Here is a 24,855-nt window from a genome sequence, read left to right on the forward strand (position 1 = left end):
CAAGGTAAATATGTGGGGTTATGGGAATAAGGCCTGAGTGGGATTGTGGTGGATGGAGACTTGATGAGCTGAATGGCCTCCTTCTGCACTGTAGGGATTCTAAGCTCAGAGAATGATGACTGTGCAGTGTATACAGTGAAATCATTGCATCTCCTACCACTTATACAGTCAGTTTAACTCCCCTTGAGGTCCCGTTATTTAAGAAGAGTAGGAAGGATAACCCGGGTAATTATAGGTTGGTGAGCTTGACGTCCGTGGTGGGGAAGTTGTTGAAGATTCTTAGAGATAGGATGTATGCGCATTTAGAAAGGAATAAACTCATTGACGATAGTCAGCATGGTTTTGTGAGAGGGAGGTCATGCCTCACTAACCTGGTGGAGTTTTTTGAAGAAGTGACCAGAATGGTTGACGAGGGAAGGGCCGTGGATGTCGTCTATATGGACTTTAGTAAAGCATTTGACAAAGTCCCTCATGGTAGGCTGGTGAAAAAGGTTGGATCTCATGGGATAAAGGGGGAGGTGGCTAGATGGGTGAAGAACTGGCTTGGTCACAGAAGACAGAGGGTGGTAGTGGAAGGGTCTTTTTCCAGCTGGAGGCCTGTGACTAGTGGTGTTCCGCAGGGCTCTGTATTGGGACCTCTGCTGTTTGTGATTTATATAAACGATCTGGAAGCAGGTGTAACTGGGGTGATCAGTAAGTTTGCGGACGACACAAAATTGGCAGGACTTGCAGATAGTGAGGAGCATTGTCAGAAGCTACAGAAGGATATAGATAGGCTGGAAATTTGGGCAAAGAAATGGCAGATGGAGTTCAATCCTGATAAATGTGAAGTGATGCATTTTGGTAGAAATAGTGTAGGGAGGAGCTATACGATAAATGGCAGAACCATAAAGGGTGTAGATACGCAGAGGGACCTGGGTGTGCAAGTCCACAGATCCTTGAAGGTGACGTCACAGGTGGAGAAGGTGGTGAAGAAGGCATATGGCATGCTTGCCTTTATAGGACAGGGCATAGAGTATAAAAGTTGGGGTCTGATGTTGCAGATGTATAGAATGTTGGTTCGGCCGCATTTGGAATACTGCGTCCAGTTCTGGTCGCCACACTACCAGAAGGACGTGGAGGCTTTGGAGAGAGTACAGAGGAGGTTTACCAGGATGTTGCCTGGTATGGAGGGGCTTAGTTATGAGGAGAGATTGGGTAAACTGGGGTTGTTCTCCCTGGAAAGACGGAGGATGAGGGGAGACTTAATAGAGGTGTATAAAATTATGAAAGGCATAGATAGGGTGAACGGTGGGAAGCTTTTCCCCAGGTCGGTGGTGACGTTCACGAGGGGTCATAGGTTCAAGGTGAAGGCGGGGAGGTTTAACACAGATATCAGAAGGACATATTTTACACAGAGGGTGGTGGGGGCCTGGAATGCGCTGCCAAGCAAGGTGGTGGAGGCGGACACACTGGGAACGTTTAAGACTTATCTAGATAGCCATATGAACGGAGTGGGAATGCAGGGATACAAAAGAATGGTCTAGTTTGGACCAGGGAGCGGCACGGGCTTGGAGGGCCGAAGGGCCTGTTCCTGTGCTGTATTGTTCTTTGTTCTTTGCATCCACCTCATATCGCACACTAGGCAGCAGGAGATGCGATTACTGTGAATATATGAACTGCAGTGTAACTTACATAGAAACTTTTATATATAAATTATCAGGTCAATTGCATTCAATTGTAGAAAATCATGCAGTAACAAAAATAGACAAATTCAACAGGTAACAGGGAAATGGTTGGATAGATGTTAAAAGAGCAATGCTGAATTAAAATTATTTTAATGTACAAACCAGTACATCATTCCTACATTACAGGCATTGAAGTACATAAAAACCTAATTAGTTAATTACTTAACTGAGGATTCAACCCAAATAGGGCTACCCATGAGATGCAGTGTTCTTGGTCACAAACGAGCTAAACATTATTTAGCAGCACAGTGCAGTGCAAGAGTGCCAGGGACCTGGATTCAATTCCAGCCTTGGGTGTCTGTCTGTGTGAAGTTTGCACATTCTCCCCGTGTCTACATGGGTTTCTTCCGGGTGCTCTGGTTTCCTCCCACACTCCAAAGATTTGCAAGTTAGGTGGATTGACCATGGTAAATTGCCCCTTAGTGTCACGGGGATTAGTGGGGTAAATACATGGAGTTGTAGGGATAAGGCCTGGGTGGGATTGTTGTTAGTGCAGGCTCAATGGGCCGAATGGCCTGCATCTGCACTGAAGGGATTCTACGATTCTATCAGTGTGGAATCTGTTCTTGCTGATGTCACAACACTCAAATCTCTACAAATTAGGAAAGTTAAAGTTTATAATAAGTTTGGAAAATCCTTTTTGCAATCTACCTGATTTCAGAACTGACTACCACCACCACACCCAGAGCAATCAGACCAATTTAGTCTGACTAACTTCCAACATTGTAAAATGTGAGATGGAAAGGTACTGCTGTGGCTGTAATTTAGCCTTTGGGCTGTGTATATCTTTCTTGAACAAAATATCATTATTACTATCATGTATAGAATGGGATTGATGAAAAAACACATTTAGTCATATTCGTATATTCCATGTACTTTGGAGAATCATCTAAATTAGTATCTCCATTTATAATATAAGCTTGCACTAAAATATTGCATAATTGTGGATTTGCCAAACCACTCTAATATTGAGACTTCACAATAAAGAACAATAAAAAAAACTGCAGAAGCTGGAAATTTTAAACAAATAAAGCTGCAGCAGCCAATAAGCATCTTTGGAGAGGTTAGACAATGGAGGTAATTTCCAACTTTGGTGGGAGCAGAAATTTGATGCGATTGTATGGTTGCCCATTAAGGAAAGGAAAATGAAAATACGGCAAGGTATGTAAATATGAGGTCACTCCAGTACAGCCAGTTTTCTGTCTCCAAACATATGAATTAATTGACCCTTGGAATCTGCTCCATCATTCAATAAGACCATGCTATATATTCCACACATCCAGTTCTTATCCATTCATTTAACCTGTCTATATCCTGTTGCGGCATCTTTGCATGCTCTTCAGTTTACTTTTCCATCTAGCCTTATACTGTCACCACAATTGGATGCATCACACTGTTCTAGTGCTTTAAAATAGACACTAAATTGTCATCAGGGTTTACACTGTCTGAAACAGGCTCCAAACTAGTCTCTGTTCATTTCTTATTTCATGATCTCCATTTCCTTCTGTATCTACATGATTTTAATGTCCAAATCTTCAAAAAATATGTTTAAAGCCACCAAACACAAAAAACTATTCTCTATAACGATTGAATTCACCTCATTCTCTGTCGGGATTATTTCTAACTTCTGACAGTTTACGGTTTCCTCCCACACTCCAAAGATGTGCGTGTTAGGTTGATTGGCAATACTAAATTGCACTTTAGTATCAGGGGGATCAGTGGGGTAATTAGGTGGGGTTATGGGGATAGGACCTGGGTGGGATTGTTTTTGGGGCAGGCCCGATGGGCTGAATGCAAAAGAGAAAATGCTGGAAAAACTCAGCAGGTCTGGCAGCAAATGTAAGTTGAGAAAAGAGCTGACGTTTGGAGTCCAGATGACCCTTTGTCAAAGCTGAATGGCCTCCTTCTGCACTGTCGAGATTCTACAAAAGTTTACTGTTCATTTGTGAAGATGGAGATGATGCCCAATATCTTTTTCAAGATAACTCCGGGTTAAATGCAATCGACCTGTTTTTTGATTGAATCTGGATGCCAGTTTCCAATTTACTGCTGCCACCAGTTTGGGCTGCCCACCTGACCTGCGTGTTGCGCTTTGGGAGTTGTAGTTTCCTCAGGGTGACTCTTCCAGGGAAGCGAGGCTGCGCCCAGCCTCTTCTGGGACTACATCACCCAGAATGCCGCGGGGCCGCGGCGCGCGGGGCCGGCGGGAGTCAGGATGGCGGCTGCTCACGGGGAGCAGGGAGGGGATGAGAAATGTCAGGAGATGGAGAAGCGCCGGCCGGAGCAAGGTGACGGCTCGCTGCAGCTCACCTCCAAACCCGAGAAGACTCGCGCCAAACTGGTTCTGTACCACTGGTCGCAGTCTTTCTGCTCACAGAAGGTGAGATTGTTTTGTCTAACGCAGAGTGAGCGGCGCCGGTCTGGGTTGGGCTGGGCCGGGCCGGGCTCTTAATGCTGGACATGCCTTTCCTCCTCTTCCCCATTCTCCCTATTCTTTCCCCCGCTTCTGTCCTTCTTTCCCGCCCCTCTTCCCTGCAAATAATATTCCATCCAAAAAAAACAAACTCCAATTGAAATCAACTCATGGTCCCCACAAGAAAGACAGACAAGATCCAAGCTGACGAGATGAGCTATTGCTCCCCATCCTGCGTTTGATCCAATGCTTCATCTTATTTTTAAAAACATTTTTAACTCCATCCTTAAAGTTACAAAGCCAATGCTCAGAATGGATCGAGCAAACCCAAATCTGTTCCTTACTTGCCCCAAAAACCAAATTCAAAATCTAATTGAATCCAATTCAAGGTCCCCATAAAAGGGACAAACAAGATCCAAGCTGACAAGATGAGGCATTGCACCCCATCTTGGGTTTGATCTGATGCTTCATCTTAGCCAAAAGATTGAGATGGCTTTGAAAAATTGCATCAGGTTTAACTTCACTAATCTATGTCTGAAACTCCACTTTAAGGTGGGTTTAATCTGTGTCATGTTTATTGTCAGAAGAGGCCTGGGATGATTATGTTTTATGTGCAAATTCATGCCAGTAATGACAGGTGACATTTGTATATAATCAATGTGAGTGGAGACTGGATCACTTATTAATAGTGTGTAGAATCGAATCATTTTGGTCTTTTGAGCTTTACATTATCTTGTGCTGTAACATGAGACATTGACTTCAACAGGTAGAGATGAGGGAAGCCATCTAATTACGTCCTGAATTGGTCTAGAGCAGAGATTTACTTACTGTGTACACTGGGCTTGTTTGACTTTTGTGTGGCGGCAACATTTCCATTTTTGTCTCACTCAAGGGGCTGATGAACATATTTTTGGTATGATAGATGAATTTCAAAGAAAAAGTAGAGTATGAAGATAAACAACTTGCTGAGCAAAAATAAAGCAATATCAAAGTAATGAACTGAATTTTAAAAATTAATAAAAATGGCCATTAGAGTGTAAGAGGGTGTGGGTCTTCAGCTTACTCCAAATCTCAGGGTGCCCACTCACTCGCCCTCACACAGCGTAAGAGTGGGTGAGAATATGTGTTGGTGCACCTGATTTATACTGTACCCTATGGTGCTACGACTGTTTGGTGACCTATAAACAATTCTTACCAATGCTTGTTATTCCTTGCTGTTTCTAAGCCCCACCCAAACATATTCTGCATCTTGATGAATCTCTGTCACAGATGCGCTTTATTAAAGTGCTGCCCCACCTCTCTTTTTCCTATCCTTCCTAAATGTTGAATACCCTTGAACCTTCAATTCCCAGGCATGACTACCCTGCAGCCACATCTCCATAATGGCAATGAGGACACCTGGTTACTTCTATTTGTGCTGTCAATTCATCTATCATATTGCAAATGTTGTGTGCATTCAGATACAGTGTCTTGAATTCTGTCTTTTTATTATTTTCGCAACCTCTAGTCTTATCTGCTGGCTCACTCTTAAGTTTGTATGCTCTGTCCCTTCACGCCACATTCATTACCAATTCCCGTATTGCTGCCTTGCTCTCTTGCCTTGACTTCTCTCTCTAATTTATTACATCTTCTCTCACCTGATCCCTTGCCCCCACTTTTGTTTAAAGCCCACTCTACTGTCCTATTTATACGACTCGCTAGAACACTAGTCCTAGCATGGTTCAGGTGAAGACTATCCCAATGGTATAGCTCCTGTTTTCCCTAATACTGATGCCACTACTCCATGAATCAAAACCCAATTCTCCTACACCAGTCTTTGAGTCACACGTTTAATGCTCTAATCTTATGTACCCCGGTCCAACTTGCACATGGTATACTAATTCTGAGATAATTACCTGTGAAGTTCAGTTTTTCAGTTTAGCCCCATGCTACTCATACTATAAACAGAATCTCTTTCCTAGTCCTATCTATGTCATTGATACCTACGTGTACCACTACAACTGGATCCTCCCCCTCCCACTGCAAGTTCTTCTCCAGCCCAAAGCAGGTGTCCTGAACCCTGGTACTGGGCGGGCAACACAGCCTGAACTTCTCTTTGCTGCAGAGAACTGCGTCTATCCCTTTGACTTTATGTGTCACCCTAATACTATATTCCTTTTAACCTCCCCTCATTTGAATGGTTTTGCACCATAGTGAGTCTGCTCATCCACCCAGCATTCCCCACCCCGACCCCAGTGTTCAGGCTGCAAAAATCTCCAGACCTTTTCATCGCAAGACTGAAGTTCCTCCACTTTGACTGTCTCGAACTCCATGACTTCCTTTCTTACAGTCACACTGTTCTGTCCCTGATCATGGATCAAATCAGGCGACCCTTTCATAAGGGTTGTGACTGCCTCTTTGACCAAAGTATCCAAGTAACTTTCTCCCTCCCTGATGTTCACAGTGTCTGCAGCTCAGCCTCCAGCTCAATGACTATCTGAGTTGAAGTTCCTTAGCTGCAGAGACTTGGATCCCAGTAGTGTCCAAGAGCTCCAGCATACTACAGCTGCCATACATCACCTGTCCTGCCATCATTATAGCATTTAATTAATTTTACTGATTAAAATGTGATTAATGCCTCTATTCCTACCTGTGCTTCTATTATTTCAATCAATGGTCTACTTAGCCTGATTGAAATTCCCTGTTACAATAAATAGGAAATACTCACCAGCCAATCTAATAAACTTTACTATTAGTAAACCTTACATAGAACATAGACAGTACAGCACAGAACAGGCCCTTTGGCCCACGATGTTGTGCCGAGCTTTGTCTGAAACCCAGATCAAGCTATTTCCTCCCTATCATCCCGAAGTACTCCATGTGCCTATCCAATAGCTTCTTAAATGTTCCTAAAGTTTCTGACTCCACTATCCCTGCAGGCAGTCCATTCCACACCCCAACCACTCTCTGAGTAAAAAACCTACCTCGGACATCCTTCCTATATCTCCCACCATGAACCCTATAGTTATGCCCCCTAGTTACCCCTCCATTTACCCGAGGAAATAATCTTTGAACGTTCACTCTATCTATCCCCCTCACCATCTTATAAACCTCTATCAAGTCTCCTCCCAACCTCCTCCGCTCCAAAGAGAAAAGCCCAAGTTCCCTCAACCTTTCCTCATAAGACCTACCCTCCAAACCAGGCAGCATCCTGGTAAATCTCTTTTGCACTCTTTCCAGTGTCTCCACATCCTTCTTGTAGTGAGGTGACCAGAGCTGCACACAATATTCCACATGTGGCCTCACCAAGGTCCTGTACAGTTGCAGCATAACCCCACGGCTCTTAAACTCAAACCCCCTGTTAATGAACGCCAACACACTATAGGCCTTCTTCACGGCTCTATCCACTTGAGTGGCAACCTTCAGAGATCTATGGATATGAACCCCAAGATCTCTCTGTTCCTCCACATTCTTCAGAACCCTACCTTTGACCCTGTAATCCACATTTAAATTAGTCCTACCAAAATGAATCACCTCGCATTTGTCAGGGTTAAACTCCATTTGCCATTTTTCAGCCCAGCTCTGCATCCTATCTATATCTCTTTGCAGCCTACAACAGCCCTCCACCTCATCCACTACTCCACCAATCTTGGTGTCATCAGCAAATTTACTGATCCACCCTTCAGCCCCCTCCTCCAAGTCATTTATAAAAATTACAAATAGCAGAGGACCAAGCACTGATCCCTGTGGCACTCCGCTGGTAACCGGTTTCCAGTCTGAAAATTTTCCATCCACCACCACCCTCTGTCTTCTGTTAGATAGCCAGTTACCTATCCAATCGGCCAAACTTCCCTCTATCCCACACTTCCTTACTTTCTTCATAAGCCGACCGTGGGGGACTTTATCAAACGCCTTACTAAAATCCATGTACATGACATCAACTGCACTACCTTCATCAACACACTTAGTTACCTCCTCAAAAAATTCTATCAAATTTGTGAGGCAAGACTTGCCCTTCACAAATCCGTGCTGACTATCCCGGATTAAGCTGCATCTTTCTAAATGGTCGTAAATCCTATCCCTAAGGACCTTTTCCATCAACTTACCGACCACCGAAGTAAGACTAACCGGTCTATAATTACCAGGGTCATTTCTATTCCCTTTCTTAAACAGAGGAACCACATTCGCCACTCTCCAGTCCTCTGGCACCACCCCCATGGACAGTGAGGACCCAAAGATCAAAGCCAAAGGCTCTGCTATCTCATCCCTTGCCTCCCAAAGAATCCTAGGATATATTTCATCAGGCCCAGGGGACTTATCGACCTTCAGTTTATTCAAAGTTGCTAGTACATCTTCCCTCCGAACATCTACTTCCTCCAGCCTATCAGCCTGTGGCACCCTCTCTTCCTCAAAAAAAAAACATGGCCCCTCACCTTGGTGAACACCGAAGAAAAGTATTCATTCATCACCTCTCCTATCTCTTCTGACTCCATGCACAAATTCCCACTGCCGTCCTTGACCGGCCCCAGCCTCACCCTGGTCATTCTTTTATTCCTCACATAAGAGTAAAAAGCCTTGGGGTTTTTCCTTGATCCGACCCACCAAGGACTTCTCATGCCCCCTCCTAGCTCTCCTAAGCCCCTTTTTCAGCTCATTTCTTGCTAACTTGTAACCCTCCATCGAGCCAACTGAACCTTGTTTTCTCAACCTAACATACGCTTCCTTCTTCCTCTTGACAAGACATTTCACCTCTTTTGTGAACCATGGTTCCCTCACTCGGCCATTTCCTCTCTGCCTGGCAGGGACATACCTATCAAGGACACGCAGTATTTGTTCCTTGAAAGAGTTCCACTTATCATTCGTGCCTTTGCCTGACAATTTTTGTTCCCATCCTATGCTTCCTAATTCCCGCCTGATTGCATCATAATTACCTCTCCCCCAATTGTAAACTATGCCCTGCCGTATGGCCCTCTCCCCCTCCATTGCAATAACAAAAGACACCGAATTGTGGTCACTATCTCCAAAGTGCTCTCCCACAACCAAATCCAACATTTGGCCCGGTTCATTTCCCATTACCAAATCCAATGTGACCCCACCTCTTGTCGGCTTATCCACATATTGTGTCAGGAATCCCTCCTGCACACACTGCACAAAAACTGCCCCATCCGAACTATTCGACCTATAAAGGTTCCAATCAATATTTGGAAGGTTAAAGTCCCCCATGACAACTACCCTGTGACCTCCACACCTATCCATAATCTGCTTAGCAATTTCTTGCTCCACATCTCTATTACTGCTACTACCACTAAAGTTTTAGAATTGTTAAAGTTACTTGAGCTTTGAAAGACAAATGAGGAAGGTACTGATGTCACAAGATTTTTGTCAGAACGTGGTCAATCCGCTCTGGAGTAGGATGAACTTGTTTTTAGCAGTGTTCTTAAATGGTTTTCTTGTGAGTTTTTGAACACACTCGCTCAGGTGTATATGTGCTTTAAGATGGACTCCTTGTTCACATTGAATTTATTGTCTGAAAAGGAATGCTAGTTAATAAAGCAAAAATCAAGCACATCTATATAATAAACACATGACACATATCACAATGTGAAAGGATTAAAAATGTACGGTGGCGTTGAAGATATCTCTTTATTGCATTTCAGGTTCGTTTGGTTATTGCAGAAAAAGGTCTAAAATGTGAAGAGTATGACGTTAACCTACCATTGAGTGAGCACAATGAACCTTGGTTTATGCATTTGAACCCAGCAGGAGAGGTACCTGTATTGATTCATGGCGACAACATCATCTGTGAATCCACTCAGATTATTGACTACCTGGAGAACACCTTTGAAGATGGTAACATTAAGGAATTACTTTAGTTTCAGTGAAACTATGTATTTCTATGTATTTCAGTGAAGATGTGATTTGGAAGCATGATGTGTATTATGGTCTCGATTGGGTGATTCAGTCACCAAAAAATGTCTTCACCATCATGGTTTAGCAGAATTTCTTCTCTCATCCCCTCATTGTGGTTTGGTCCAAAGGGCATAGTGACCTTCCACAGGCCGCCATTGTCCATGTTTGAGCTTGAACAATGAGTATTGGCAGGTTGTCAAATGGTGGAAGCATCAAAACCAAGATCTATTCTTCTGTATTTACCTGAGGCTCACACATGCAAATGATAAAAAGATGATGACAAACATGACCTGTACTTGAATTGGTTCATAGTGACGACAAGTTGTTTGTCATCGGTCTCATTCTCGTCCTGATCTGTCAGTGGCAAGGTGAGTCTGTGGCTGGAAATAGGTCCAAATGCAATGGGTGATCAGGATGTCTTTGTGCATGTGGAGCGTAATACACCTTTCTGGCAGAGACTTCTCCTTCGCAATCATGGAGCATTCCTGGTAACCTGAAACAATCCTTGTTTGTCTTTGAAGGAGCTTTTGACCAGAGTTGGGATTGATTTAAGTACTTGATGTCTTGATCAGCTGAGACTTTCCAGGTTTCCTGTAAATGGGAGTTTTTAAAGAGGCTGATCAATGTCTGAAATTCTCAGTCAAAGAAACAAATTTCACTTATAATTGCAGTCACAAATATAAATTACAGACTCCATTTTGTGTGCGTAGTTGAGAGAGTCTGAAATGTACAGATGGGATGACTGTTAATGGCTTGACTTAGTTTGACTTGGCTTCCAAAGCCGAATAGTATGAATTGCTGTTTGATTTCAGTGTAGAGTACAGCACCCTCTGCTGTAATAAGGTGAGTTGGTTTTTCTTTTGGATGACTTCTTTCTCTAAGTGAGATTGATAACAGTGCTGAGTTGTAGGCAGTTTTATGGAATGAATGTGTGCTTGTTGACCCAATCATAAATATTCAACAAATAAATCTTTAGAGATTTTGGAACTGCATCTTTATCAAGTATCATTTCATATTGTGAAACCAAAACTATATTTGTTGCATTTAGGAAACTACCACCAATTGCAGTACTGTTTATGACCTGTTATGATATAGAAGGTATGGCTGTATTTTGAGACCTGTGGAACAATATTTATGTGCCATATCTTTGTTTTAAAGGAAAGTGTACATTTTCTAAAATAAGTAACGGAACATAGAACTGGGAAAAAAGCCCAAAACAAAAATTTCATGTGTTCTTGATATGTGCAAAAATAATATTTTGACACAGAATTCAGTGGCTTGGAGTGGAAACTCTACCATTTCCCCCCCCCCTTTTTTCTCTGTGAATGTTAAGGCTAATTGTAGTGCACTAGTGCTGCACTGACTGCTTGCTATCAACTAATTTTGGATAGACTTGGCACTCGTACTGGGACTTTTGAGTGACACAGTGCACTTGACCTTTGAATCTACTGTGATATCCTCAGTGCATTTAAACTCTAGGCTCCCTACTACATTACACAGGGTATTTAACCATTGAATTTTCAAGAAAATCCATCTAATCTCTTGAACAATTATATCCTTATAACAGGGCAGCATGGTGGTACAGTGGTTAGCACTGCTGCCTCACAATGCCAGGAACCCAGGTTCAATTCTGGCGTTGGGTAACTTGTCTGTGTGGAGTTTGCATATTCTCCCCGTGTCTGCATGTGTTTCCTCCGGATGCTCTGGTTACCTCCCACAGACGAAAGATATATGGATTAAGTTGATTGGCTATGCCCAATACCCCTTAGTGTCAGGGAGATTAGCAGTGTGGGATTATGGGGATGGGGCCTGGGTGGGATTGTTGTTGCTGTAGGCTCGATGGGCAGAATGGCCTCTTTCTGCACTGTAGGGATTCTATGTTTAAATTGGACTATATTTTTCATGTAAATCTCAGTTGCCTCAGTTGAACAGCTTTAGGATAGTCTTTAGCACCATTACTAACTCACCCATGTTGCTTTGAAAGAAAGCCTTGCATGTGTATGTGATTTTTGTTGTTTCTAGTTAAACAAGTGTCTAAGTATATGTATTTTATGTATGAAAATTTTACATATTTTATTTCACATTTTACATTTTAAAATTTATTTTCACATTTTCATATTAATTCAATTAAAGGTTTATAAATCAGTTTGATTTCCTGAACACATTTACATTTTTTTGTCTTTTTCTTTGCAGTTATTCCTTTGTTACATCAAATCATAGGGATTTTGAACTAATGTACAATATGTAGACCTAGCAGACTCAACAATTGGAATATTTCAGTTTTGAGGTAACGTTCTGCAATATGTTTGTAATGTTCTGTTTCAATGTCTAAACATTTACTTGATGGAAACTAGATTATATTTGGTATAGTATGAAATTCCCTAGACTTCTTTCAATGAAATTTAAGATTCAAATCGGACTCTGATATTATATGTTAAAGTAAATTGGTTAATGCCTCTTTTATGCAGTAGACAACAGTGTTTCGCATTGATTTATTTGTTATTGGTGCACTGTGTTCAATTCTTTGGTATTGGAATTTAGAAAATCCAAGAAATAGAAAGAGTTGTATTCTTATAGACCTCTTTTTACTTGAAGAATAATCTTGCCAATATTCCCTTTGGAAGGGAACTGCCAATTATTTTTAAAAGATGAAATTGCCTGGAAAATGCTCCATTTTTCTTCTCTTAGCAACTTGACTGCTTTAATAAGAGTGCCCTTTGTACTTGTAGTGAACATTCCCAAATTGATGCCAGAAGAAGGAAGCCTGTTTTATCCACGAGTACAACATTATCGAGAACTACTGGACTCTCTCCCCATGGACGCCTATACCCATGGCTGTATTCTTCACCCAGAGTTAACTTTGGACTCCATGATTCCTGCCTATGCAACCACGAGAATTCGCAGTAAGTGGAACGTTGAAGGGTGGAAATTTGTTGCTCCCTGTTTGTTGTGATCCTAATTGGTTGAAAATTCAGCAAACTTTACAGTTTGTTGAGCATTTCTATAGTTTGAATCTTGATGGGAACCTCCACCTTCCTTTCAATAATTTATTCTGTTGAGCCTTAAACCCCAACAGAGATGTGTACAATTGCTTACAAACATCTAAGCTAATCTTCCAACTGCAAAGTGATCTATTTTGCACATTTCCGCTAAACCAAATTTGATACATTATCCTAACTTTGCAGATGAAGGATGACTTAGGAAAGTTATATATTTTAAAATGTAGATTCATTTATGGTCCAATATAAGGCCACCAGTTTTGCATCCATACAAGATTGTGACATCCTACATTAGAGAGAACTGATGTTTGCATTTCTTAGTCCAGAGGGTCATGCTAATGGTAACATTAGAGGCACAACAATGATCATTAGAATTTAGTATCACATTGCCCCTGTGATGCTTATTATGCCTTTTGGGATAGGTAATAAATGGTGCATAGACAAGTATGTACCTAAATATATTTTGAGAAGAAAACAAAGATGATGGCATTTGAGTGCTCCAGTTGGCTCCCATTCCTCACTCTCATACCCATATACCCGTAGTCCTGCAAGTTTATTTCTCTTTCAAGTTCCCATTCAATTTCCTTTTGAAATAATTCATTGAATCTGCTTCCACCACCCTCATAGGCATTACATTCCTGATCATTACCACTGACTGCATAAAACAAAATTCTTCCTCACACCCCTCCTGCATCTCTTGTTTATTATCCCCTGTGCTATCAGCTAATGGGAGCAGTTTTTCTTCATCTACCTTATCTAAATCTGTTATGATCCTGTACATCTGTATCAAATGTCCCCTCAAACTCCTTTGCTCCAAAGACTACAATCCCAGTTCTCAACTTAACCTTGCAACTAAAATCCATCATCCCTGAAACTATTCTGGTAAATCTCCTCTACACCCTCAAGAACCTTTGCATCCTTCCTAAAGTGTGATGACCATAAATAGATGCAATACTATAGTTGTGGCTTAACCAGAAACTTATAAAGGTTCAGCATAACATTCCTGTTTTTGTACTTGATGCCTCTATGAAGCCCAGGGTCCCATATACTTTGTTAATTATTCTCTCAATACGACTTGCAACCTTCAATAATCTCTGCAGGTGAATCCAGGTCCCTCTGTCCCTATGTACAAGTCGGGGGTCGTTTAGCTTAGTTGGCTGGATGGCTGGTTTGTGATTCAGGAGCGATCCAACAGTGTGGGTTCAGTTCCTGTACCGGCTGAGGTCATCTATGAAGGCCCCACCTTCACAATCTCACCTGAGGTGTGGTGACCCTCAGGTTAAATCACCATCAGTCAGCTCTCCCCCTCAAAGGGGTTTCCAAAGATTCTGGTAGTTTAGTGCACGTTTTAATGGCCGCTGCAAGGTCTGGGAAGAAATGGCTTATTTGATGATGGTGTGTACATCATGAAGCTATACCCTCCCCTGAGCTCAGTTTTAATTATTTCTGTGGAATTTTAATGGTAATTATAATTGCAGCAATTATGTATAAAACTATTTTATGCAGCAGTATTAAAACCTATTCAGGTTTTTGAAATGGTTCAGAATGTCTAAATTTTAAAAACTTTATCTTATTACTGCAATCTGTGATTAATGACTTGTTGTAAATGTATGTTATATTGAGAGATGACATGTAACTTGCCAGTTTATTTAGAACGCTCAGTTATAAAATAGGTTTCAGCTAATTTTATGTTTTGGATTTTGTGATAACCTCAATGTTATTATGCATTAAATTGGACAGGATATTGTTTGGAGTACTCCCATATAGTTAAATGGCAGTCCAGAAGTTGCTGTCAACTCATCAGATTTTGGTTGAGTGTGCTATGAAAGCCTTGCACATTTTATATTCATATTTTCATTAAACATTTGCTTAATTTTCATTGTCAGGTAGAAATAGGCATTCTAACCATTGTGATTGGGGTGTACTTGCTGTAACATGAACCTATTCCCAGTATCTTTAGCAAAGTGAAACACAATGCTATTGTGTAACCTATTCAGTGGGTAGCACTATTTTTGAAGTTCCTTCAAATCCCTACAGTGCAGAGGAGGCCATTTGGCCCATCGAGTCTGCACCAACTCACCCAAGTCCACCCCCCTGCTCTATCCTCATATCCTTGCGCATTTACCACAGCTAATCCACCTAATCTGCACATCTCTGGAGTGTGGGAGGAAATTAAAGTACCCAGAGGAAACCCCCATAGACACTGAGAACGTGCAAACTCCACACAGTCACCCAAGGCTGGAATCGAAACTGGGTCTCGTCACTGTGCCGCCCTGCTATACTGCCATGCAGAGAATACTTTTGAGAGATTCAATAGATTAAAGAACAATAGCTGTGCCTTTCCAAAGGAACAAGAATACATTATTGCTTCCACCAAAAGTTCATAATCATTTACTAGTCTCCACAACCTGCATTATTCTACCATTACAATTAGTTCTAGCCACGCGTTCCACACAAACCTTTTGATCCTTCAGCTCTGACATCCTGAGCATTCTCCCCCTCTGGGACAGAGCCATCAGCTGTTTTACCACTGCTTTGGAACTCTCTTTCTCAGCATCCTCTGCTTCAGTAAAGTGCCTTGGGACATTTTCCGTGCTAAAGGTGCTATATAAATGGAAACTATTGAATAAAAAGGCTGATAAATCATAGCAGAATCATTGCATACTGCTAATTATGTGATAACTATTTAAAGTAGGCACAATAGCAACTTATTTCCTGATGGTTACAGTTTTGGGTGCCGTTGAAATATGAAGGGCATAATCAGTACATTTCTGATTTCAGAGAAGCATATCCATTTTTTTGCAGATATTTTGCAGTTTGAATTGATCAGCATGTGGCCCATTGCTGATCACAGGATTGATAAATGAAGCAGATCATTCTGCCCAAATTGACCACTCCTATGGTAGTGCTCAGTGCGTGAGGAGATAATGTGGAGTTTTCAGCAATTGGGGTATTTGTGCAATGTCAGCAAGCTTCCTGCACTCTGGATATTTCCCATTGCCTGCAGACAAATTTTAGCCCATTCATGCACAATAAAACAAGACAATAGTACAATAATCTAACTTCCCAAATTTACAAAATCTAACTGTTTTACAAATCGTTTTCACGTTTGCAATTTCATTAATATTCCTTCTCTCTTGCTTTCTCTGTCCTCTGAGCTTAATGATCACTGCCCCATTCCAATATGACATTGTTATCTATAAAGCACAAAGTGCCCATTTGTCCCATTAGGTGTTGTGGGTCTACCCAGCAGATAGACTGCGGTGGTTCAGGAAGACATCTTACTGCCACCATCTCATAAGCAATTAGAGATGAGCAACAAATGCTGACCTAGTCAACCTTTCTCACAACCCATGGTAAAAAAATGCAGTGTTAGGATTTCTTGATTCTGTGTAAAAAGCAGTAAAAAAAGAAATGAGTATGATTTTGCAATTCCAAATCCCAACTATCGTATTTGAATCCTCTTTTCCCTTCCATGCACTCCTCCTTCAAACTTCACACTTACCCCTTCAAATCTAATGTGCATTTTCATTTTTTTCCAGGCCAAATTGGAAACACTGAATCTGAATTAAAAAAGCTTGCTGAAGAATACCCAGAATTGCGTGAAGCGTATTTAACAAAGCAGAAACAAATTAAGGTAAGTATTTTTATAGTTAACAAAATTGTTTTATTTGATGTTGGCATTACGCACTTTACTTTAAAATGTATTTTTAAATTATAAGCTTGCTAACAAAAACAGTGACAAAAATAAACTAACTTTTACTTAAGAAATCAGCAAATGTTCTGTTTTTTTAAAAAAATTACCAAAAGGCACAGTATCCTGTCATGAGTAAAACCATAGGTTAAGCACCCAAATCCGGGTGCTTTGTCTTACAACTTTCCAAAATAAGACCACAAATAATCCCTTTTCTTTTATTGGCCTGTTACTTCAGTTTATTCTGTCAAATCTAGCAGGTAACATTTCCAGTAATCATCTATTTTACTCCCAGACTGCCTCCAGATTTTGGATCCCTTCCAAAATGTCTGAAAATCTTTTGAATTAACATTTGTCTATATGTTAACTTTTGCATTATTGTTGTACATGAATGCGCTAATATTTGCCTGCAGACAATGGGAAATATCCAGAGGGCAGGAAGCTTGCTGATATGGCACAAATATCCCAGTGGCTGAAAAAGCCACATTATCCTCTAGCCCACTAAGCACTACCATGGGAGTTTCATTGCTCTTTTCATTTGTCAATACTTAAGTTGAGTATTATTCACCCTAGTCTTCTCCTGTATAAATCCAGTTCCCCCTTTTTAATAGACTTTCTTTATCTTTAGTCCAAGATACGGGACCATGATAATGTAAACTACCTGAAAAAAATATTCCGTGAGCTGGAAAATGTTCTGGATCAGGTGGAGACTGAACTACAGCGAAGGATTGAGGAAACTCCAGGTTTGTAACAAATACATTAGCTTTACATTTGGTCACTGCTTTTCATTAGCTTTCAGTTTTCCTTCGTTCCATTCTTTAGCTTGCTTATGAGGCAGGTAACCTGCTGTCTTGGAATTTTCATTGTGGTACTTTGGAAAAGTTTCAAGTGTGACTCAACCTGAGGTATCTGATTTTCTCCATCTCCTGTTGGGAAACATTTCTCTATAATGGTTTGCTTGAGATCAGAAATTATCACATTTGGTAGGCCATGTGCAAGTGCCAACCTCTTAATTGGAGGATTAGTGCCTTACATCATTACTCTGTTCAGCTGTATATGCTTTTGCTATACTGTAATATTTTGGCAGCAGAGATTTGAGCCTCCTTGTTTCTGTATTGTAGACTTTTTAAAAAATCCTTCTGCTTAACATCACTCCTCACCTTCAGACACTGCACGTAACTTTACTCGCAGTCCCTGCTTGGTGCTCTCTGGTCACTTATGAAGTGCTTGAGGGTGTTTCTTTATATGCATAACACTCTATCAATTTAAATTCATGATGCTCATGAAAATTTGGAATTGGACCTTATTTGAAATTAATCTTTATTTGGTAAGGTTATACTGAGTAAAAACTACTGCTGTTCTCCTTCCCTGTATTGTGCATTGTTTCATTGTGTGGTTACATTAAAAACTTGTAGTTTCACAATGCTACAACCACTCGATTGAGTCATTTGTATTGGAAAATACAAACACTTTTTTAATACATATAATATATCTTTGACCATTTTGTTTGCTGGGGCATAGTTCCATGGAAGTCTTTCACGTTGTCCTTCTCCCATGTGAGTAAACATTTGCAGGTTACTCGAGCATGAAAGAAATGACTGTGAAATCTCATCTTGTTTAACATCCATACTTACTTGTTTCAAAGGTTGCTGGGTAGTAATCAGGAGTAAGCAGGGTAGCTGAATGTTCCCTTCACTAACCGAGTGCTTGAGGCTAATTTCAGTGCATGCACATCCCAATTTAGCACACGCATTTAAATTGGAAGATTCCTGGTCTGAATCACAACTATTCGTAAGATAAACATACCAAGCAATTGCAGAACACCATCAGCCAGAAATAGTAGTCAAATGCTATAATTAAAACCCCAATGGAAGATTGTGCTTCAAATCAGTAAGGTGAACGTTTCAGAGAGCCCTGAATATTTAACTTTTTTATTGTTCTTAAAGTGTGATGTTTATTTTCTACTTTGTCTGATTAAATCTTAAACAAGTGGTTATAGTAGTTGAGCTTTGGATTCTTAACAATAGAGTCACAGTTCAAATTTCAGCCTCAACTTGTGCTTGAAATTGTCCGGATTAATGGAGGAGTTTTTGAGACCTCATGGAAGGAAAGCAATTTTGTCACTAGCTGTGTATCTTTACATTTTGGGTTAATGTTCAGAATTCAGTAACAACCATTGTGCAAATTGGTTCCAATGCCAACACTCTTTAGAAGTTGGAATGTTTGTTTGATTAATGCTTAGTCCTTTTTGTTAAGAGTTTGCCAATCATTAGGGCAGAGGCTTTACTTTGGAAATTACCAACCTTACCTCGTGAATTTAGACTAGTATGCGCTCTGTAACATTAGAATGCTCCATTCTGAAGGCAGCGAAGAAAAATTAGCATTGGTACATCAGCCCAACCAGCTGTTGACTTCACAATCAACATTACCATTTAGAAAATGATCCACGTGATCCCTCCCAGTTTAAGTAGCTGGTCTTGTTTTGGAAGGTAGCATATTTGGCCAGAAATGAGGAAGAAATGGACAATTAAATAGAAGTAAAAATACTCTTAAGTGCTACAAATTACATTTTGAAAATTCCGGTCTGAAAATCAGCTGCAATCTTTGCTTTATTGATTTGTACCTTTATTAAAAGGCTATGTTTGAATAATAAAGCAACATTTTTATCTTCATTTATAAAACTTTTTAAGTAAAACAACTTGCAATGTACAGTCATTAGTGCAAATATTGATCAAGTTTATTTTTTTCTTAAAAACAGAAGAAGGATTTCAGCCATGGCTCTGTGGTGAGTTCTTTAGTCTAGCAGATGTATCTCTGAGTGTAACACTGCATCGCCTGAAGTTTCTTGGACTTGCCAGAAAATACTGGGGAAATGGACAACGGCCAAATTTAGAATCTTATTATGATCGTGTATTACAGCAAAGGACTTTCCGAAAGGTCTTGGGAAATGTGAACAACATTTTACTGTCAGCAGTACTGCCTACTGCTTTTCGGGTTGCTAAAAAACGTGCTCCATCATTTTTGGGAGCTAGTTTTATAGTGAGCCTGCTGGGAGGAATAGGGTATTTGGCCTTCCTGTTCCTTAAAAAAAGACTGTCATAGAACTTGTTGGCATAAACTTAATCAAATTCTCGGTGAGGAAGAGCTGTTATCATGGTAAAATATAGCTGAGTAAAGACATTGCAGTACCTTGCTTCCTGTAGTAAAAAAGCTTACTGTCACTACTTTACTTTCAGAGAGCAAGGTTGCGATTATATGGAAAGTTTAAAGAAATTTGTGCACAATGCAACCCATTATAGAACTACAAAAACTTTGTTCACTTTTGTATTTGCAGCCAATTTTAGGTAGTAGACTATGCTGTCACATCTTAATGTTTTTGGGTTACAACACTAACTATTCTATAATGCACTTGAATGAAGCTAAATAAGAATCACTTTGGTTCAAAGATTAACAAAAAAAATCACTTTTCAGCCTGTATGAACCTAAAGTAAAAGCAAAAATGTTGGATAAACTCAGCAGGTCTGGCAGCATCTGTGGAGAGAAACAGAGTGAACATTTCTGGTCTAAATGACCCTTCTACAGAACTTCAGAAATACAGAACTCCAGTTCTGTAAAAGGGCCTTTTAGACCTGAGTCGTTAACTCTGTTTCTCTCCACAGATGCTGCCAGACCTGCTGAGCTTATCCAGCATTTTCAGCTTTTATTTCAGATTTCCAGCATCTGTAGTATTTTGCTTTTATCTATATGTACCTAACTTCTATTCATTTCATTCTTTTCTGCGTAGCCTCTGTTATTATGTCCTTGAATATGCACGTTTGATGTCTACATTGTACAATCTGGCTAGAGGTGGTGTACACTGTATTGATCTTTACAGACTGTGTTAACTTGGAAATCCCATTTCTATATCAAATATTCATGTACTTAAATAAAGGCATTAAGAAAAAAAATGTAATATACTTTTTTAAAAGCTTTGAATAGTATAAGCTTATCAGTTACTTTCAACGGATACCATCTTTCACTATTTATTTCTTGGAAGTATGAAAATACCCTGGTGGGGAAAATGATCAAAGGAAACATTCCGGCAAGCTCTTTCTATAAATAATTTATGTAAGTAAGAGTAGAAAACTCTTGAAAAGCATTTGGCTGACCTGTCTTAATTTGTTTATCATTTGCCTATCTCAGAGGTAACTTCATTCACCAAGAAACAATGTCATATATAAAGTGCTTCCATAGAGATTACTCTGTTCCTAGACGTCATGGGCTGCTATGCTAACTGATGCTTAACTGGTGGGAAAGAAAGCAAATTTCTTTTTGAAAAGCTACTTTATTTTCTCGTTCAATTGGAGACACACACATGCTGGGAAATGGCATACTTTTCCATTTTGGGATCCAATATTAATATCCTGGTCAGCTGTATGGCCAGATGCTCACTGCATTCTCCTGCCTCAACTTGAGAAGAGTGACAACTGTTCCATTTTCAATTTATCCACTGCTAAAACTTCAATCACACTTGTTGCCTTGAAATGAAATTTCCAATTTAGACCCAATTTATGCTGGAATTAGAAGCAATCATGCTCATTAACCTGTTCTCAATTCAAATGGATCATTGCTACAGTCTGCTTTTCTATTAACTCGGGTCTTCAAATACTGAGATTTAATTATCCTTGATTAACTTCTAAATGATTTACCAGAAGGTGAGTTAAATGATATGCCAGTCACGCCGGGAGAAGATTGAACAGAAGCTAGGTGCACCTTGATAGAGAGAAGTGGAAAATCATTATCTGAATCGATCTGTATTAATCTCCCTCATCCCTTGTGTATTAGAGCGACATTGGAATATTGGAATTGATGCATTCAAGCTCCTATATTTAGAATGTTTTGTATCTATTATGTTTTTGTGTTTTAAGTTTGATATTCTCCTTTGGTTCATTGTGCCTGACAATCCTCAAAGTGTCTCTTATTAACCAGAACATCTTTACCTGATTGACATCTAGGCAAATCTATCATGGCTAATGGATAAACTGGAACGCCTGTGCCTTTGTACATGTGCTTACTGGTATACTTCTACTGCTCCAACATGATTTCCTTAGAAGGTGAATACCTATGCTATAAACCACTAGACACATTTATTGAACATTAAATAGGTAAATGAACTGTAGCAACCTCGATCTACTTGATATCAAAAAGGGAAGATACTTTTTGTGCCCTAACTCTCAACATAGTGTTGTCCTTGAAACAGTTACTATTTATACTACTGTGATCATGGAGTTTTTGATTAGCTTTGTGGTGTTTCCAGCCTCAGACTGGCAGTTGCCAAGATATAGCTCCAAATTTCTGTGGAGGTATTCCAGAACAAAGAGCATTTAAATAGGTATTTCCTAATTCTATTTAATTGTTTGGAGGTTCACAGGATTCAAAACCACGTTTGAACACAAATGAAATCTGCCAAGAATTGGGAATGTCTTGATCCATTCAAAACATTAAGATGTGTCCCATTCAAAAATATTTTATTATTTGATGCTTAGTACCACACTGCAAGCTGATAAACATGCCCAGTGCTTTCTGAAAGATAGCGCACTCGATTAACATGCACATTCTCTTCACCTGATATGGGCACCTTGCATTTGGAAGAACAAAAGCATTGAAGTCCCTTCATCAATCATCGTGAGCATTGATGTTAGGGGAAGGATTTCTTCTTTGGAGACTTAAAAGTCAAGGTATATAAACTTAAAGCTGTATTTGTGCTTCATGTTGGAGTTGGCATTAGATGAAGAGTGGGAAAATGATTATAAAGGCAATGTCAACTTGCAGATAAGACTGCTGCTATTAACAAAACCTTGGAAATTATGTTCATTGGCTAAGAGGAGAGACATTAACAGAAAATGTTGGAAAACCTCAGCAGGTCTGACAGCATCTGTGCAGAGAGAATAGAACCAATGTTTCGAGTCTGGATGACCCTTTGTCAAAGCTAAAAGGAAAGAAAATACGGAGAGATTTATATTGTGGGGGTGGGGGCTGTAATAGGATAAAGGGAATGTAAATGAGGATGAAGGCTGAGAGAGGTGTTAAAAGTGTCTATTAAGTGATCAGAATGTGTGAATGGCAGCACAGAGGTACAGATGGTTAAGGCAGTTGCCCTGAAAGGGGCGTGGGCAAGAAGGAGAGTGGGAATGGAAAAATGGAAGTGAGAAAGAAGGATGATCAAAATGGATGAATGAGATGAAAAGAAGAAATAAAACAAGTGGAAATGGGGTGAAGATGGAAGGGAGAGTTCATGGTCTGAAGTTATTGAACTCAAGTGTTCACTCCGGAAAGCTATGAAGTGCTCAATCAGATGATGAGATGTTGTTCCTCCAGTTTGCATTGGGCTTTACTAGAACATTGCAAAAGGCCAAGAATGGACATGTGGACAGGAGAGCAGGATGGTGTGTTGAAGTGGCAAGCGACAGGAAGTTCTGGGTCCTGCTTACGGACGGACCAAAAGTGTTCTGCAAAGCAGTCACCCAGTCTGCATTTGGTCTCTGATGTAGAGCAGACCACATTGGGAGCAACGAATGTATTAGACCAGATTGAAGGAAGTGCATGTGAAGCACTGCTCCACCTGAGAGGTCCTGGCATGGTGAGCAGGAAGGAGGTAAAGGGGCAGGTGCTGCACCTTCTACTATTGTAGGGGAAGGTGCCATGGGCAGGGGGGGGGGGAGGTGTTTAATGTGATGGAGGAGTAGACTAGGATGTCCCTGCAGAATGCTGACCGGGGGGGTGCGGTGGGTGCTGTGGAATGAGGGGAAGATGAGTAGTAGCATCATGCTGGAGTTGATAGAAATGGTGGAGGATGATCTTCTGGGAGGGAGGAGAGGGGGGGTGTGAGCAGTGGCCCAGGGGATGGGTCGGATGCGGTCGAGTGCACTGTCAACCACAGTGGGTGGAAAACTATGATTGAGGAAGAAGGAAGACATATTGGTAGCACTATTTTGGAAAGTGACATCAGAACCGATGCAGTGAAGGAACTGAGAGAATGGGATGGAGTCCTTGCAGGATGTGGGGTGTGAAGAGCTGTAGTCAAGGTAGTTGTTTGAGTCGGTGAGCTTCTAATGGATACTGGTGGACAATTTATTGCCAGAAATGGAGACAGAGAGGTGAAGGAAGGGAAGAGGAGTGTCAGTTGGACCATGTGCAGGTGATGGAGGGGTGGAAATTGAAAGCAAAATTGATAAATTTTTCCAGGCCCAGAGGATAACAACATGAAGCGGCACTGAAATAGTCTGTCAATGTACTGATAAAGGAGTTGTGGGAGGGGGTCGGAGCAGGACTGGAATAGGGAATGCTCCACATAACCCATAAAGAGACGGGCATAAATGGGACCCATGAAGGTGCCCATAGCCACAGCTTTTATTTGATTTAATATATTTAATTTAAACAGCTCTGATTTCTCCTCTCACTACCCGCCGGTAAATAGAAAGATGTTTTTGATTTTTGATTCCCCCTTTATAAATGGGGGAATCTTGTAAGCATATTTTCCCCAAACCTTAAATTTGGAGTTTTCCAATCTCCTATGAATAATCGGCACAGCAAACTCAAAATAAAGGGATTTGTTTATTTCACACACACAATGTGGGAAAGGGGTTTTGCAACATCTGCCCTTTTGCACTCATACAGTAAAAGAGGGATAAGGAAAAGGAAGGTGTACACGGCCAAACCACAATAAAAATACAAGTTATGGTTTTCCAGAATCGAGTCTAATGGACTGTTTCTTTAGAGGATAGGTTAATTGACTGTCGCAAGGTGATCTGTCTTTCCAGAAGTGAGGACTTCCGGTAGCACAGTGGTTAGCACTGCTGCTTCACAGCTCCAGGGACCTGGGTTCGATTCCCGGCTTGGGTCACTGTCTGTGTGGAGTTTGCACATTCTCCTCGTGTCTGCGTGGGTTTCCTCCGGGTGCTCCGGTTTCCTCCCACAGTCCAAAGATGTGCGGGTTAGGTTGATTGGCCATGCTAAAATTGTCCTTAGTGTCCTGGGATGTATAGGTTAGCGGGATTAGTGGGTGGATATGGGGGTAGGGCCTGGGTGGGATTGTGGTTGGTGCAGACTCAATGGGCCGAAAGGCCTCTTTCTGTGCTGTAGGGTTTCTAAGAG

The 24,855-nt window shown here is 40.8% G+C and overlaps 1 protein-coding gene across 2 annotated transcripts; it reads left to right on the plus strand.

The window, feature by feature from the left end:
* The first annotated feature begins 3,925 nt into the window (after positions 1 to 3,925).
* On the plus strand, positions 3,926 to 20,658 carry gdap1 (ganglioside induced differentiation associated protein 1). Of its 2 annotated transcripts, none has more exons than XM_078216332.1 (6): positions 3,926 to 4,107; positions 9,777 to 9,969; positions 12,759 to 12,932; positions 16,571 to 16,665; positions 17,351 to 17,465; positions 19,481 to 20,658. In XM_078216332.1, the coding sequence occupies exons 1-6, from the start codon at positions 3,943 to 3,945 to the stop codon at positions 19,822 to 19,824; spliced, it is 1,086 nt and encodes a 361-aa protein (XP_078072458.1). In that variant the 5' UTR covers positions 3,926 to 3,942; the 3' UTR covers positions 19,825 to 20,658. The 2 variants fall into 2 exon arrangements, with proteins under 2 accessions (XP_078072458.1, XP_078072459.1); XM_078216333.1 differs by lacking the exon at positions 3,926 to 4,107 and adding an exon at positions 12,223 to 12,316 and having other exon boundaries at positions 9,927 to 9,969.
* Positions 20,659 to 24,855: the final 4,197 nt, after the last annotated feature.

The sequence above is a fragment of the Mustelus asterias genome, chromosome 7, assembly GCF_964213995.1.
Source record: "Mustelus asterias chromosome 7, sMusAst1.hap1.1, whole genome shotgun sequence".
In the NCBI taxonomy this organism is placed as follows: domain Eukaryota; kingdom Metazoa; phylum Chordata; class Chondrichthyes; order Carcharhiniformes; family Triakidae; genus Mustelus; species Mustelus asterias.